Below are 15,512 nucleotides of genomic sequence, written 5' to 3'. Positions count from 1 at the left end.
ACGACGGTAACGATCAACATCCTTTTTCTGTTTTGCCCGAGTCTTCTCCAAGGCAACTTTAATTTTCTTTTACTTTTCATCCATGTTTTCAACATATCGATCTGCCTCACAGATCTTGTCCTTTGTATGCAAAATGGGAGGAACTTTTTTGTCGCCTTCAACAATCTTGAAAGGTCCCTTGCCAGTCGACGATTGCACCGCACCGTATTATTGTATGCATACTCAAGCATAGGCAAATACTGTGCCCACTTGCCCTTATGCAGATCTAGGGCAGTAGAATTAGCCTCTTCTGATTGTCCATCAGTTTGTGGATGAAACGAAGACGAGAACTTGAGCGTAGTGCCCATGTTCTCAAACAATCCTCTCCAAAACAAACTTGTCATGCGAGGATCACGATCACTGATAATTGATAGTGGCTTACCATGGTACTTAAACACATCGTACATGAACAAGCGTACCATCTGATCAGATTTTATCTTCTTCCTGACAGGGATAAAATGGGCCTGCTTGCTGAACCTGCAGATAATGGTCCATATACCATCATTCCCTGTTGGCGTTCTTGGAAGATCAAAGATAAGGTCCATAGCAATGCTTTTTCATGGCTTATCCGGAATCGGCAGTGGTTATAACAACCTTGGTGCCTTTTTACCTGTCAAACTTGACCTTCTGGCAAATCAGGTATGCTCGCACAAAGGCATCCACATCTCTCCTCAAGGTAGGCAAATAGAAGACTGTCTCTACCGCTTTAATTGTCGCATCAATACCACGATGCCCTGCATACGGTGGGATGTGACTCTTTTTGATGACCTTATGTCGCTCTAGCCTAGTGACACAAAATCTACCATGCATCATCATAAAATCATCTCTGAGGAGGTAGTTTTTATGATGTTGCCCCTCTTGCAATTGTTCAAAGATCCTTGCAAAATCTTCATCAGTAGCATACTGTTCCTTCATGTCATCCAACTCATGATAATAAGGAATTGACACAGCTGAAATTTGTGGCTTCCTTGATAACGCATCAGCTATAACATTCTTCTTGCCTTCCACATGCATAATCTGGAAGTGGAACATAGAAAGAATGTTTGCCCATCGTATATGCTTTTCGGATAGCTTTGACTGTGTCAAGAAGTATCGCAAGGTGTGATGGTTTGTTTGGACAACAAAATCTACACCTAAGAGGTAGTGCTTCCTTCTAGAAAGCGCATGAATTACGGCCAAGAGCTCTTTTTCATAGACTTGCATAGTCTTCTGTGGCCCTTGCAAAATTCGGCTTTCGTAAGCTACTACCCGTGCATCTTTCATTAGCACTCCTCCGATGCTCCTGCCACACGCGTCACACTGGAGCACAAATGACTTCTTGAGGTCTAGCAAAACAGTTACTGGACCTGAAGTCAACTTTTCCTTTAAGAGACTGAAGGTTGAAATCTCTTTTCGGGTCCATATGAAAGTGACCTCTTTCTTTTGCAAAGCGTGAAGGGGTGATGCTATCTCTGCAAAATTCCTGATAAGCCTTCTATAGTAGGTACACAATCCCAAGAAGCTTCTGACATCGTGCACAGGCTTCAAGTCTGCCCATGTCTTAATAGCTTCGACCTTTGCGGGATCTATTGTGACACCATCCTTTGAGACTATGTGGCCAAGAAAGTGGATCTCTTCCAGAAAGAATTCACTTTTCTTAGGATTGACAAGTAGCCTCTGACTGCGCAACTCTTCAAACACAACGGTCAAGTGACACCTATGCTCCTCTTCATTTAAAATTTTTTTTTTCCCCCGAGAAAAAGATCCTTCTATTAGTTACTGAAACTGCCCATAGGGCTACAACCACCTCTTCAAGAGAGGGCTACAACAACCATGGAGGGAGACTCTCCCAATGAAAAAACCAGCATATGTACAATGGGGCTAAATCAAGAAATGGGGGGAGGGAAAAGCCACACAGGTGGTCGGTAGTGCCATCGAAGTACACCCTGGACCATGGTGTAGAAAGGCCCAGGACGCTAGAGTTGAAGGAAAGCCTCTCTGCGCTCCTGCATGCGGTCGGAGCTGGCCTGTAGTCCCTCGAGCTGTCCTCTGAGAGTGTGGATCAACTCTAGCCAAAAATCGCAAACAATCTCTGCTGGTGGCACAGGGCGAGCCTCAAAGATGCGGAAGCAACGGGCCCGCCAGATGAACCGGAGTGTCGGGCCACTAATGAGCTCCCAACACTCCTCTCTCTCACTGCACCACTCCTGTGGAGTAAGCTCTGTAGCAGGCTGGAGTGTAGGTCGCGCCTCCTGCATCACTATCATCCTGTTGATGGAAGATAGCTCAAACTGAAGTGCCGGGCTCGTGAGGGTGGACCAAGCTGCTGCTCCCCAAGTGTACTGACGAGCTGTGGAGAGAGCAGGCATCAGCCGAAGAACTCATAGCCACACCTGCTGGGCCGAGGGGCAGTCCCAAAGACAGTGACGCTGACTCTCCACAAGATGGTCACAAGTTGCATATGCGGCCGAGAGACCACTATGCACTAACCAGCTCCCAACTGTTGTAGCTCTGTGTGCGACCAACCACTGAAACAAGGTGACTCGCCTCGGCTGTCTGGAGTCCCACAACCTCTCCCAGAAGGCTGCCAAGAACTCAGCTGTGATACCCTCCTCCTGCCAATGAGGTGCTGCAGCGGGGCGGGTCTCCCTCTGTGCTGCAAGTATATGACGTCCCAGTCGAACAGTGTACTGAAAGAACGGGACGCCTGGATGGTGTGCAGAAGAGAAAGGGTCCCTCCAGAGCCACTCACCAGGATCCCACTGTACTTGTGGCAGTGGACAACGCTCCCAAGCCCACAACCTCCAGTGTCCAGTCTCAAGAGCTGTTGGGTCAGGATCGATGACATAGGTCCTCCCACAGATGCCCACTACTCGAATCCTCTGAAAACAGCACTCTACCACCTGCGGGGCCTCTACTGCAACTCGCTATAGGCGTCCCCCACCCTAAAGCTCGAAGAAAAGGGCTGGAACAGTCTCTGAGCAGGCCTTGATTGAGATGAGAACGTCCATTCGTGTGAAGGCTCCCATCCACCTGAGTGCTACTCACCTGAGTGCCACTCAGCTAGAACTGCCTCTGAGATGTCCTGGCACATGCTCTGCACCCCTCTCATGCCCTGTAGCTGGAGACCCTGCACCTCCTCTGACAAGCCTGTAAACTCTAACCAGTCACCTAGAGAGCGCGTTGGACCCGCTGCCATGGGACCCCAGGAAACATGAGACAGACTACCAACCAAGTGGCCTCTCTGAGTGCTAACCATGGGGTTGCAGACAAGGGGCTGTCGTAGGCGCTCCTCCGTGCAAGTAGGCTGTCTCTGCTCCATGCCTCGCCGCAAGAGCTCCCAAGATCGAAGGAAACTGACAGCGAAGCGGTCCTCCAATCTCCTGCTCAAACCAACTCTGCGCATCTCTGTGAAGATCCATCTGGTCGAAGGTTGCTAGGGGCCTCTTGCCTGAGGCACCCTAGCACGAAGCCGCTGTAGCAAGAACTCCTTCCAGGGCTCCTCACTTGGAAGGAGTCCTCTGACGGACGATGAACTTCCCAAGAAGGGCTCTGCTCTGCTATGCTGGGTCAATGATCCCAAGCCCTCCCTGTGAACAAGGAAGAGTGATGACCTGTCAAGCCACTTTGGCTCGGGCTACCTGAGTGTCACGTCCTGACCAAAGGAAGTTCCTGATCAGCCTCTCTACCTGGCTGATACAAGAACTCGAGAAGATCCATCAAGAAGTGATGTACCACATAGTCGCCAACAACACCTGGTTGGCCACTACTACTCTGCCAGCCAAAGAAAGTCGTGCTGAGCTCCAATGTAACAACTTCCTCCTGATAGACAGAAGGAGGGGAGCAATCTGCTGCTCGGGAGACAAGTCCAAACCAATCTGACAGCCCAAGTACTGAACTGTAGTCCCTGGGGGGATCCACCTAAAACCCTCTCCTGGCATCCAATCGAGCACATGAGCACTACCAACCGAGAAAGCCATTGTCTTTCTCCAGTTGATCAGTGCGCCCGATGCACAACAGAAGGTCTCCAGAGCCTGCTCACACCTGTGAAGGTTGGCCTCCTGGCCATGTAAGTACAAGGCTGAGTCGTCGGCAAACTCAGCGTCCAGCAGCTCATCTCCCCGAATAGGGAGTGCTACGCCCCGTAGACCAACCTGCTGCGACACCAAAAACCTGCTCATCGCCTCCGCATAGAACAGAAAGAGGAAGGGGGCAAGAGGACAGTCTTGTCTGACCGAATGTGTGAGCATGAAGCGAGCACCTCTACCTCCTGCCAAAAGCACCTGACTGTGAGCCCGTCTGTACAAAGCTAACACCCCTCTGATCCAAGCATCTGAGAAGCCCATCCTGCGTAAAGTGCCCTCTAGAAAGTCCCAGTCGACTCTGTCGTATGCCTTCTCAAAATCGAGAAGAAAAATCACTAGGTCCTCACCACGGAGCCGTGCTAGGGCAGAAGCCTCCCAAAAAGTAAAGATGTTGTCAAGGATACTGCGTTCCTTGACAAAACCTGTCTGAGTCCCATGTATAAGGCTCTTTAGAAGTGGCTGAATCCTCAAGCTCAGAGCCTTGGCAAGAATTTTGTAGGCTGAGTTGAGGATGGTGATGGGGCGCCACTGTCGAATCTCATCCAAGGAGCCACCGTCCTTGGGAATGAGGTAGATCAGACCCTCACTCATGCTCTCAGGCACTCCTGTGTGCAAAATGTACTGAAAAGCACTGCAGAGATCTGGGCCGAGCAAGTCCCAGTACTCCAAGAAAAAACTGGGAGTCGGCCCATCCTCACCTGGACAGCTACCACGGGGGAGGGCCCTAAGAGCCGTGTGCAACTCCTCAAGCTGAAGTGGCATCTCAAGCCTCTGACGCATCTCCTCAGTCACAAGACAAGGCATCTGTGCCCAAACCTGCTCCTTGCATGCATCCTGACGCTCTGACTGGGGCTCTGCAGACAGTAACTCACGGTAAAAGTCAGTAGCAACTGCACGTATATCCTCGGGCTCAGAAGCAACTGACCCGTCGGGCCTTCGCAACTGACTGACCTTGGCATGCGAATGCCGAGGTCCCACTGCCTCAAAGAAAGCACCAATCACTCTGTCGCCCACCTGGGTCCTTTGAGATGCCTGTCGGTGGAAAGAAAACTCATGTCACCTCTCCTCTGTGCAAACAAGCTCCTGTCGAGCCTGCTGGAGCTGCTCCTCCAACCAAGGACTGTCTGGATGTTGCTCATGCATCCTCTGTAATGAAGCAATGCCTCGTCTGAGACGCTGCCCCTCCTCTCTCGCTGCAGCCCGGCGAGCCAAAGACTCTTGGAGAAAGAACGACTAATCTTAGCTTATCCTTAGGCCACTCTGTCAGCAGGAGAATCTTGCCTGTCCAAGCTCCCTGTCCATAGAGCCTCTACTCGCTCTCTGAGTGCAGAGTCCAGCAAGACCCTCTCTGGGATGCGAAGCATCGTGCTCCCACTCCTCTGCCTGTCTGCCACTGTGAGGATCACTGGTGCATGGTCCGAGAAGGAAGTCCCTGCCAGAATGCCAATTGTCCTCCCAAGTCACTGAAATGGTCACTAGTGTAGAAGCGATCTATCGCGATAGATTCACTCCTCCCTCTCTACGGTCCGAACGAGAGAAGGCAAGGTTGTCTGGGGGTCTCACAAAACTAGAGTGCTGCCAAATATCCGAGACCCTCAGAGTCATACAAAACCTCTCCCAAGCTGCCAACTCAACTCCATGCACAGTAGCATGGCTACCACCAATCCTGTGAGAAGGGTCCTCCAACATGTTGAAGTCCCCTCCTATGCACCAGTGTTCTGCCTTCGGCAAAGACTCAACTATCTGTGACCAAAACTCTGCTTGAGCACTCGCCACATTGGGCGCATAGATGTTCAGGAAGCCCACAAGGCAACCCTGAACCTGCATAGTAATCCACTGAGCCCTGCCTGGCACAATAATCCCTTTGTCCACAATGGCCTGCTGCAAAGAGTGCGCAATAGTCATACACACCCCACCCTGGATGCCTCCAAGTCCAAAAGCAGATGACCCAAAAGTATCATATCGTCCACGCAAGAGCTGACTACAACGTCTAATGCGGCTCTCACACAGATGGTGCTCCTGAAGCATAAGGAGATCAATCTCTCCTCCCACAAGGCAACGCTGAAGCTCTTGGCGCAGTCGGCCCCGCTGATGCTGAAACTGGGGCCCACCTAGTCCCTGCACGTTCCATGAGACGATCCTCATGGGGAGCGAGAGAGAACAGATGTTGCCGCAACAGCTAGACGGGCTATCTTTGAGGCTGGCTTGGATGGGGAGTAATCCGCGTCCGAATGTCCTCTAGATAGGTGTGATTGCAATGAGTGCCGGGCCCAAGCCCAAGCAGTGCGAGCCGTACGTAAAGCAACCTCCTCTGTCCAGGAGTCCTCATGAATGTATACATAGCATGGCAAGCACTGTGTATCGGCAAAGAAGTAAACCACAATGTGTCTACATCCTGCTGTATCTGGAGGTGTCACCGCAAACTTGGGCAATGGCCACAAAGTCTGAAGCATATCTGCAACTCCTAGTTCTCCCATGTGGTGAGAGAACTCTAGGACCTGTGTGTGCAGCCATCCCAACACTAAGTCGAGGTCCTTGCCGCAAAGGGGAGAGGAGAAGCCAACTGCTGAGTCCAAGGTCTCTGTCCCCCTAGCGGTAAAGTCGTAGTCGAAGAAGTCCCATCGGCGCCGGATGTCAATGCTTGTCAGACCACGAGGGATAGCTACAAGGGGAGACGTCTGTGCCTGTAGAGGGGGCCGCAAGAAAGGCTGTCCCTCTCTCGCCAAGCGACTCGTGGCAAAGGCGCTGCCAAGAGATCTCCTAGCAGCCGGAGAAGGCCCTGCCCCTTGGGTCGACTGTGGAACTGAAACGGGAGGGGGGGAAGAAGGAGCAGGGGGGAGCGGTGGAGAAGAGGGCCGAGGGGGAGCGGCAGAGGTAGGGGGTGGGGGGAAGAGGCGGCGGGAGCAAGAGGGGGGGGGGGGGAGGATGATGAGGAGGGGGGAAACTCTGGGTGGGAGGGGTTGTCGAAGGTGAAGCTGGGGTGGGGGACTGGAGCAGGGACCTCATCCTACGCAACTCTTCGAACACAACGGTCAAGTGACGCCTATGCTTCTCTTCATTCTTCGAATAGACTATCATGTCATCAAAGAACGTCCCAACAAACTTTTGATGCGAGCGGAAAATCCGGTCCATTATTCTGTTGAAGGTGGCAGGAGCATTTGTTAGCCCAAACGGCATCACCACAAACTCATAAAGACCAAATGCTGTTCTGAACGCAGTCTTGTGCACATCCTCCGACCTTATACGAATTTGATGGTACCCATTCTTAAGGTATATCCTGCTGAAAATTGCAGCACGCTCTAAACGATCGAGAATATCATCAATTCTATGAATAGGAAAGCTATTCTTGATGGTATTTTTATTCAACTCACGGTAATCAATACACATGCGCCATGAGCCATACTTTTTGTGCACTAGGAGCACTGGGGAGCAAAAAGATGAAGGACTAGGCTGAATCAGCCCCTTCTCTAATAACTCTTCAACTTGGCCCATAATCTGTTTCTACTGCGCCGCGCTAACCCTGTAGGAAGGTCTATTTGGTGATCACTTTGACTACAAATACAAACATTTACAAATGTAGTTGACTTCTACATTATGGACCTGGGAGGATGTGATGTTCTACTAGGCATGCCTTGGTTCAACAAGTACCTTGCACGTTTTGACGCAAGCGAAGGAACCATCCGTTTGATGCATAAAAACAAAGAATTGGTGTTGAGCTTTAGTAATCAAGTTACATAAAGAGCGACGATAGACTAAGAATCATGAATGGAAGAAAACAAACTATGAATCAAGATAGATGATGAACTGGGAATTCTTTTGTACAAATTTATGATTAATAAAGATTAAGATTATGATCTCGGGTGTGTGCAAGCACCGCAGGCAGGATTCAATGACCTTTTATAGCCATTGTGTGATCGACATCCAAGCAAGATCCAATGACCTTTTACAGGTGTTGGCTAAGATACCGGTCATAAGACATAGTTTCAGACGCACCCAAGGTGTAGGCAGCTAGCTTTTATGTGTGCAGGGCCATCATGACACAAGAATGCATGATGAAATGATCAAATGTGAGATTTTAAGTTGCATGAATGATAGAAGTGTGACCATTTTCTTACATCTGCAATCGAGGACGATAGCTTTGATTCTAAAAGGCGGTGTGTGACGGGTTTTAGGGTTACGGTTTGTGCGTCGAGGTCATAGACGCATTTGATCCATGCGTTCGTGTGGTTAGACACGGGCTGATTTTCCCTAGAAAGGTGGTTCATGCCAAATTCTTGGTCAAAGACAAAAACCTCTTTAGCATGAACAGTTCTCTCTATGTAGTGTTTTCATCTGCGATCCTCTGCATGGCACCAAGACATCTGTGTGGCCTTCGGGTCTTGGACTAACTTAACTGAGTTTTGTAGGAATTGGCTGAGAGGCGTAAAATTTAGAAGAAAGAAAAGGAAGCAGAAGGGATTCCAACTTATGGATTTTGCCAAGGGGCCTAAGTTTCACCAAACTTATAAAGTTTTGCCGAGGGGGGCCTAAATATTAAAGGGACCCCGGAGAAGGCAAAATAATAAAAACCCTGCGTAAAGGCTGCAACGTGGCACTGCACGGATTTTCGTAAATCGTGTTGGCAGCTTTTTGCAGTTTTCAACACATGCTTTTAGGAGCAGAGCTTTTGGGTAAGTGCTTTTAGGACTTCAGGTTTTGGGGCTCTGCTTTTGGCATCCCTTGTACTCTTTATAAGTGCCTAGAAGGCCACTTCTCAGAGGGCATCTGGACGAAGGTCTCGGAGAGAGTCGGACCCTCGGGAGTTGTACCTTGTCAAATCAATAATAAAGAAATACTAAAAGGGGCGCCAATCTTTGGGGCCATTACGTCTTGGCACTGAACTCCGTTGCCCCGTGTCATCTACTCTCTCTTTTATTCAAGTGTTTGGAAGTGCTAAAGTATTGTTAAGTGTAAAGTTTTCAGTTATCTCTGTGTTTCTGTCCGATCACTCCTCGGAAGTGATTACAACAAATGGTAAAAGATCTATAAAAGAGTCACTTGGCCTTCAATTTAAGGACAATAGAAAAAATACATGCATCACAAGCACCCACCAGTGTTTCCATTGCCAACATCTTTAGCATCGTTAGTACCCTCAGCACCAACAGTTCAGCATCATCATTTTCAGCCTCGGCATCAGATCAGCCCTAACGGTTTTGCATCAGTTTAGCCTAGCGTTTTGCATAAGATCAGCATGAGCATGCACATCGCAATACTCAATACTCAAGATTTAGCCATTGTATCAACATTTGCGCAAGTAATTAATGCAAATACTTGCTTTGGCAATAGAGTAAGGGGGCCCTTTGAGGGTGGTTTGTGACGTGACATGTGGTGTCGTCTCTCTTCTCTCTCTCTCTCTCTCTCTCTCTCCTCTCCTCATTCGACCACTACTGGCACTCTCATCGACCGAGCATTGGAGCTACAGAGATACAGACGACCGCGACTGAGGAGAGGAGCTACACAGCATCGACGGAGACTACAACAGAAGATTCGAGCCATACTCTCTCGACATCCAGAGTGCAGATGAGGATGGATCCTCACCATTTCTTCCATCTTTGTTTCTCACACTGTTACATCCAGTTTACCGGGTACCTATTGTATCAGCTGCTACACCCACGTAGTTTTAGATTGTAGTAGTAGTAGTAGTATTTTGTTCCACTTCTAGTTCTTTTCTAGTTCTTTTGTACCCAGACATGGTATTAGATTCACTATTTTGTAACTGATTGGTCTCATAGGTCATTTTGGCCTTTTGAAGACGTTAATATAACATTTCATTTCATTTCATTTCTCTCTCTCTCTCTCTCTGCGTCTCTCTTTCATTGTGTTTAGTTTAGTTCTCTCAAGTAAAGTATAGTAACCTTGTGTTTGTACGAAGTACTAGATTTGAATTAAAATCCTTGAACCCTTCCAGTGCACCTGACGATGCGTGCTTATTGTTGGCACGTAGGACACTTATTTTAGACAGGTTTCTCTCAACGAGACTATCCTTTGGCATGTGGATGCTTGCTCAGTATTTTCTTACGTATTGATGCCGGGTGATTTCCTAGCCTTGCTGCCAAGTAAATGCGTTTAATGATGGTTTTTTGTGCGTGATTACGTCGGGTGGTGATTGATAACTATGTTGTTTGAAGCTTTGTATATGTAGGTGTCATTTTGAAGGATTACTAAGGAGATGGGTATGTGACGAGCCTATGATGTGGCTGCACACACACCATGGCAAGTTGACCATGTGACAAAGGAGCCTTCTCTGTGTTTGGCGACGTGTAAAACGCAGTGGATTTTTTGTTGGAAATCGTAGGCTTGTACGGAGTTTGTTGATGTGGCAGCATAGGACAGTTTCTGATGCGGCCCACTTTTTATGATGGAGGAGCTTTCCAGGTCCAGTTGAGGAAAGCAGATGATTGTTGTGCTTTTTGTGTGTAATGAAAATAATTAAGGATTTTTAGATTTCCAAGTGCTTATAAATGAACAGGCAGAGCCTTGTTGTAAAACAGACCATGAGTGCGTGGTTACACATTCTCTTGTAAATTTGAGAACTTAATCGATAAAAAAAATACCGCTAGGGACGCTCGACTTGACGACCAATCTTCTTCTGAGGGGAACTATGCCTCTCTCGTGTTGTCACAAAGTCCAAATGTGATTAATTTTATTTTGGTCTTTCAGATATAGTTTGTTCCTACGAATAGTTCATCAATTCGCTGGTGCTTACAATTTTCCTCTCAAGATAGAGGATTATAGTGTGAACACTTTTCTAATGTTTGGTCGCTAGATGACGGCAGTGATCATGGAAACTTTGGGTGTTCCTTGAGATTAATTTAGTCCCGAACAATTGTTGGGAAGGACTTATGTCAACTTGCTCATTGCTAAACTGGTTGAATGGTCTAACTCTTTATCTGGTGCTTTTCTTGTAATGGATTGCATTTGGATTACATACCTCTATTTTTGTATTGCTTAATAAAAAGTTTGGAGTACATTATTTTTCTAATCATATATTAACTCTCAGTCAATTGCTTTTATAGTCTTGGCTAATGGTTTGGACTTCATCGTTTTCTGTTAGAATCATATTTTCTTCTATTTTTTTTGGACCTATTTGTGTTGTCTTTACATTGGTCTTCTCTTTTGGTGAGTAAACTTAGATTTTTTGACCTTATAACACCACTCATATTCTTGTAGTCATTTTGCTTGCTATTAGCAATAGAATCATATCCATTGTTTGGGTCTCCTAAACCATGCAGGTCGTGCCGCACAACTTGAGTGGTTCATAGTTTGTATGAATAAGGCCAGTTGTTGCATGAGCCTAGAAGGCGTTAAAAAGACATTCTGTAGATCTTTTTTAATAGAGAGCTTAGTTTTTGTACGTGTCTTCGTTGACACTCTCTCTCCCTGCTCGTTGTCACCTCCATCTTCATCCCTTATTCACCATCTCCATCATCCCCTTTGTCCACCAACATGCTACTAGATCGAGGTGTTGATTATGATTTTTTTAATTTTTATTTTATTTTTGCAGAAATAGAATAAAGAGATGTATATGGAGAGCTTACTTCACCTCTCGTATGTAATTCTGTTTAGTTTCACTTGGTTCAAGCAGGTACCAATCATGCACTAGTGCTTGTGGAGCTTCTAGGAAGGATTTCATGCTTCTTTTCTCTGCAAGGGATTATGGATTCGTTTTTGTCTTTGAAGTCTTCAATAATTTAGAAGTCCTGGGTTTTGTCGTTCGTCCTGCTCTGCAAGGTGTAAGGCAATTATTGAATTTAAAGTCTTTAAAACACCCTCAAACAGGGGTTTGGATAAAGGGACCTAGGGTAAAAAGGAGAGATAGAATCCATGGGTTAACCAAGATGAAGAGTTACTTGCTGTTTAAACAGTGCAGATAGTTTTTAAACCGAATAATTAGAATGCACAATTTTCTTGACCACATTTGGCTGTAAGTTGTTGCTTCAGCCCTGCTTCACCACTAGCTACTTCATGAGCTTGCTTTTTTAAAGTATTTTACTGCTTGGCTTCCATTTAAGCAAACGCTTGTGTGCCAGAGTATCTGCAACTCTACCTTGAGTCCCATTTAGTGAAATATCTGTTTTGATATTTTCTTTTATGATGCTCTTGATCAATGCTAAGCACCGGGAAAAAAAATGGACTCCTGAAAATTTGTTTTTTGACTCTTTGATTGTTGCCAGATATGATGACTTGGGGCAGCCCGTCTGCAGAGTCTGCAATGTGGCAGTGAAGTCAGAAGCATTTTGGCCGGCTCATTTGACCTCCCGTCTACACAAGGAGGTGGGTTTTTCAGGAAATCATTCCTCTCTTTTACAGAATTTTATCAAAACCTACAAGAGTGATTTTTATGCTAATCAACTGAATTAACTGAATTAACTGAAGCTTGCTGTCACCTGATGTACTTCACAGGCTGCAGATAGATTGAAAGCTCAAGCAAAGGAGGCAGCTGTTACAGCATGCACTGGCAGACAGTTGGATTCCACAGTAGCAACCATGACCCCCAAGGAGACTTCTGCTATACCTTGCACAGACATTCAATTGGATGCTACAGTGACAACTAAGGCCAAGTCGCGCATCTCATCTTCACTTCCTAATGATTTTTGGGAACAGCCACAAGCCAAACATGCATCCACAGGTCAGGGTAAAACTCAACTTTGGTAAACCCATAATTTCTTCACGATCTTGTCGCTGTGTGTGTTATGGTTTAACTGTTGGCCCTGGTAATATTTTGTACTATTTCAAGTCTTTAACATATCCATTACCTGGATGTGGTAGATAAGCTCGTTCCTTTTCAGTCCCTGGTGTTAGAGACATGCACACATGGACTGCAGGGATACGGTTTTTGTTTATGGATCAGTGTTTGCATCCGAGATCATGTGTCTCCTTTCGTGTGCTCATTGTTACATATTTGGGGTTCCTTTAGAGAGTGCTTGGTCAGATGTACTCCTCGCTCGAGAGAGGAGATTGAGCGACAACCTCTTATATGGAATTCTTTGGTCACCATCCCTATCCATCGAGATACCTCAGCAGCTAGGGCAGCGATTACACATTGATTGGTCTATTTGGGATGCTGGTTCAGCGAGCTCGATGAGCACTTGGTGTCATGATAGATTGTTGCCGGCTGACATCTTGGCAGAGAGGTATGATATCTTACAGGGATTCGGCCCAACATTCTTGAGATTGACTCTGCTATTCTAGACGTGTGGGACTAGGTTATGAGAGGTGATACTACGGTTCTACAACATCAAGGTCGGTGGGGTCACTTTGATGGGTCTGGCACAACCCTTCTTGTCAAGTATCATTTCTTTTCGTTCCTTATTGCTAGAGAGGACTCCTTTGCACACATACGGATCCATTTTTACTTTGATGAGAAAGGGCTTGTTCTTTCTAGCCTTGCTTGGTAGCCGATCAGAGTCGTGGGTTCCTGTGGGCAGAAAGGGATGCATGGGTCCTCATCTCTTTGTAGAGGAGTTTGTCTCTTGGAGGCTTTGGATTTGAGAGGGTCGTCCTTTATCTCAACTATATTGGGATCCTGGTGACTGGCAGTGGCCGTCGAATGTATACGGACATGCTCCAGTCACATTTTTTGAGTATTCTGTTAGGAGAGATTTCAAGGCATGTCCAACTGGAAGAGAGATGGCTGAGTGGATAAGAGGAACTAAACCCAGAAGATGGGCCGTGGGCCTATGAAGCTTGAACTTTGGGCGTTGACATGTTGACGTGGCATGCTTTACAGATTTTCGCGATTTGCGCTGGGCTGATGATGTGGCAGCTTTAGCGCTAGCTTTTGGGATCATATGCTTTTGGGGCTCTTTTTTTGGGCATCCCTTGTAAGAATAAAAGAGGCCCAAGGGCCTCTCACTCTATAGAGCATCTAGACAAAGAGTGTGAGAGAAGCGGACCCTCGGGAGTTGTACCTTGATGTGATCAATAATAAAGAAATACCGAAAGGGGTACCAGTCTTTGAGGCCAGTGCTTCTGGGTGCAGAACTCCGCCGTGCTGTGTCGACTCTCTTTCTCTCTCTAGGTAAAGTTAAGTGATTTTGAAGTTTTTGTTCATGTGTTGCTATTGATTTCTCGCTTGGAGTGTCCAAGCCTGTAGCAAGAGATCGCACTTTACTTGTGCGTAAAAAGTCTCAGATGCCCAACCATCAAAGAGAGTGGTTACATGCAGGTTTATCACATGCCTTTATATATCACGTTTGGTTCACGTGGTGGGCTCTATGAGTGGCATGGAGGATTCCTTATTTCCATTGGTTGCTTACTCATGGTGGTCTTCTAGTGCGCTCTTGGACTGCTCAATTGGGCTTCGATCCTCTATATATACGCTATATAGGTGGGATTGTGGAGACTTCCAGTCGCTGCTTTTGGGGATGCTTCACATCACTCCTTGTTTGGAGAGCCTTTGCATTACTTCTTTCCAGAAAAGGGGTCCAGTTTGGCCTTCTTACCTAGGGAGCTGTCTCTTCCATGACTCGATCGAGGGTCCCTTGGAGTTGTCCAATGCGGTCGAGCTTGCTTGGGGCTGCCAAGATAGCGGCAAAGCTCGGTTGGGTTCTCACGGGGTCTTCGGGGACTTTTTCTTCTCAATGGTTGCCATGCCTATGATGGCAGTGAGCTGTAAATGACCAGACCCCAGTGCCCTAGGTGGGAACAAGGGCCCAAATTTTACCGTAAGCTGAAAAGTTCTGGAGAGAACTTTGCACAGGGCTCTTAGCTCGACACTAGTTCAACTTGAACAATTGCAGATGTGAGCTCTGGCTTTCGAGCTCGGACAGGGATGAAGACCAATGGCTTCCAGATTAGAGCTGCGAGTAGAAGTGGCCTCCACAGTCGAGCTGCAGGCAGAATTGAGTCATAATTTTTGTTTGTTGGGATTCTGAGTTGGCGTAGCGTGAGAGCACTTTGTTCTTGTTGAGGCACAATTGAGGCTAATGTCACCCCACATGGCGGCCCCTCACTCCTCGGGGAGGCCAACGATGGTGGTGGGGAGAAAGCTCCTAACTGTGGGGGGGGGGGAGGGAGAGAGAGAGAGAGAGAGAGAGAGAGAGAGAGAGAGAGAGAGAGAGAGAGAGAGAGAGAGAGAGAGAGAGAGAGAGAGAGAGAGAGATGAAATGAAATGATATATTAACGTCTACAAAAGGCCAAAATGACTTATGAGACCAACAAGTTACAAACTGGTGAATTTTATACAAGGTTTATGTGTTGAAAGAAAGACTTAACATCTTAAACAAAATGTTTTAGTGAAAGTGAAAGTGGGGGAAAGACTAGAGACTCTCTAGTCGATACAAAGTTACAAAATAATGAGGGATGCAAGAAACTTAAGCTACTAAGAAGGGGATAATCCTCCAGCTTGGAGTAAATCCAGCATCGATC

General features: G+C 47.0%; 1 protein-coding gene across 4 annotated transcripts in view; it reads left to right on the top strand.

Annotated features, from left to right (window-relative positions):
- Nucleotides 1–15,512, top strand: part of LOC147423176 (protein ABA AND ROS SENSITIVE 1-like) — a 138,367-nt gene that overhangs the window by 91,734 nt on the left and 31,121 nt on the right. For all 4 annotated transcript variants that reach the window (XM_086501387.1, XM_086501385.1, XM_086501386.1 and 1 more), the window contains 2 exons: nt 12,317–12,416; nt 12,546–12,771. In XM_086501387.1, the coding sequence (XP_086357513.1) occupies nt 12,317–12,416; nt 12,546–12,771 (326 nt within the window). The remainder of the gene's footprint in view (nt 1–12,316; nt 12,417–12,545; nt 12,772–15,512) is intronic.

This window comes from Adiantum capillus-veneris, chromosome 26 (genome assembly GCF_014529385.1).
Source record: "Adiantum capillus-veneris isolate H3 chromosome 26, ASM1452938v2, whole genome shotgun sequence".
In the NCBI taxonomy this organism is placed as follows: Eukaryota; Viridiplantae; Streptophyta; class Polypodiopsida; order Polypodiales; family Pteridaceae; genus Adiantum; species Adiantum capillus-veneris.
This window is presented reverse-complemented; position numbering and strand designations above follow the sequence as displayed.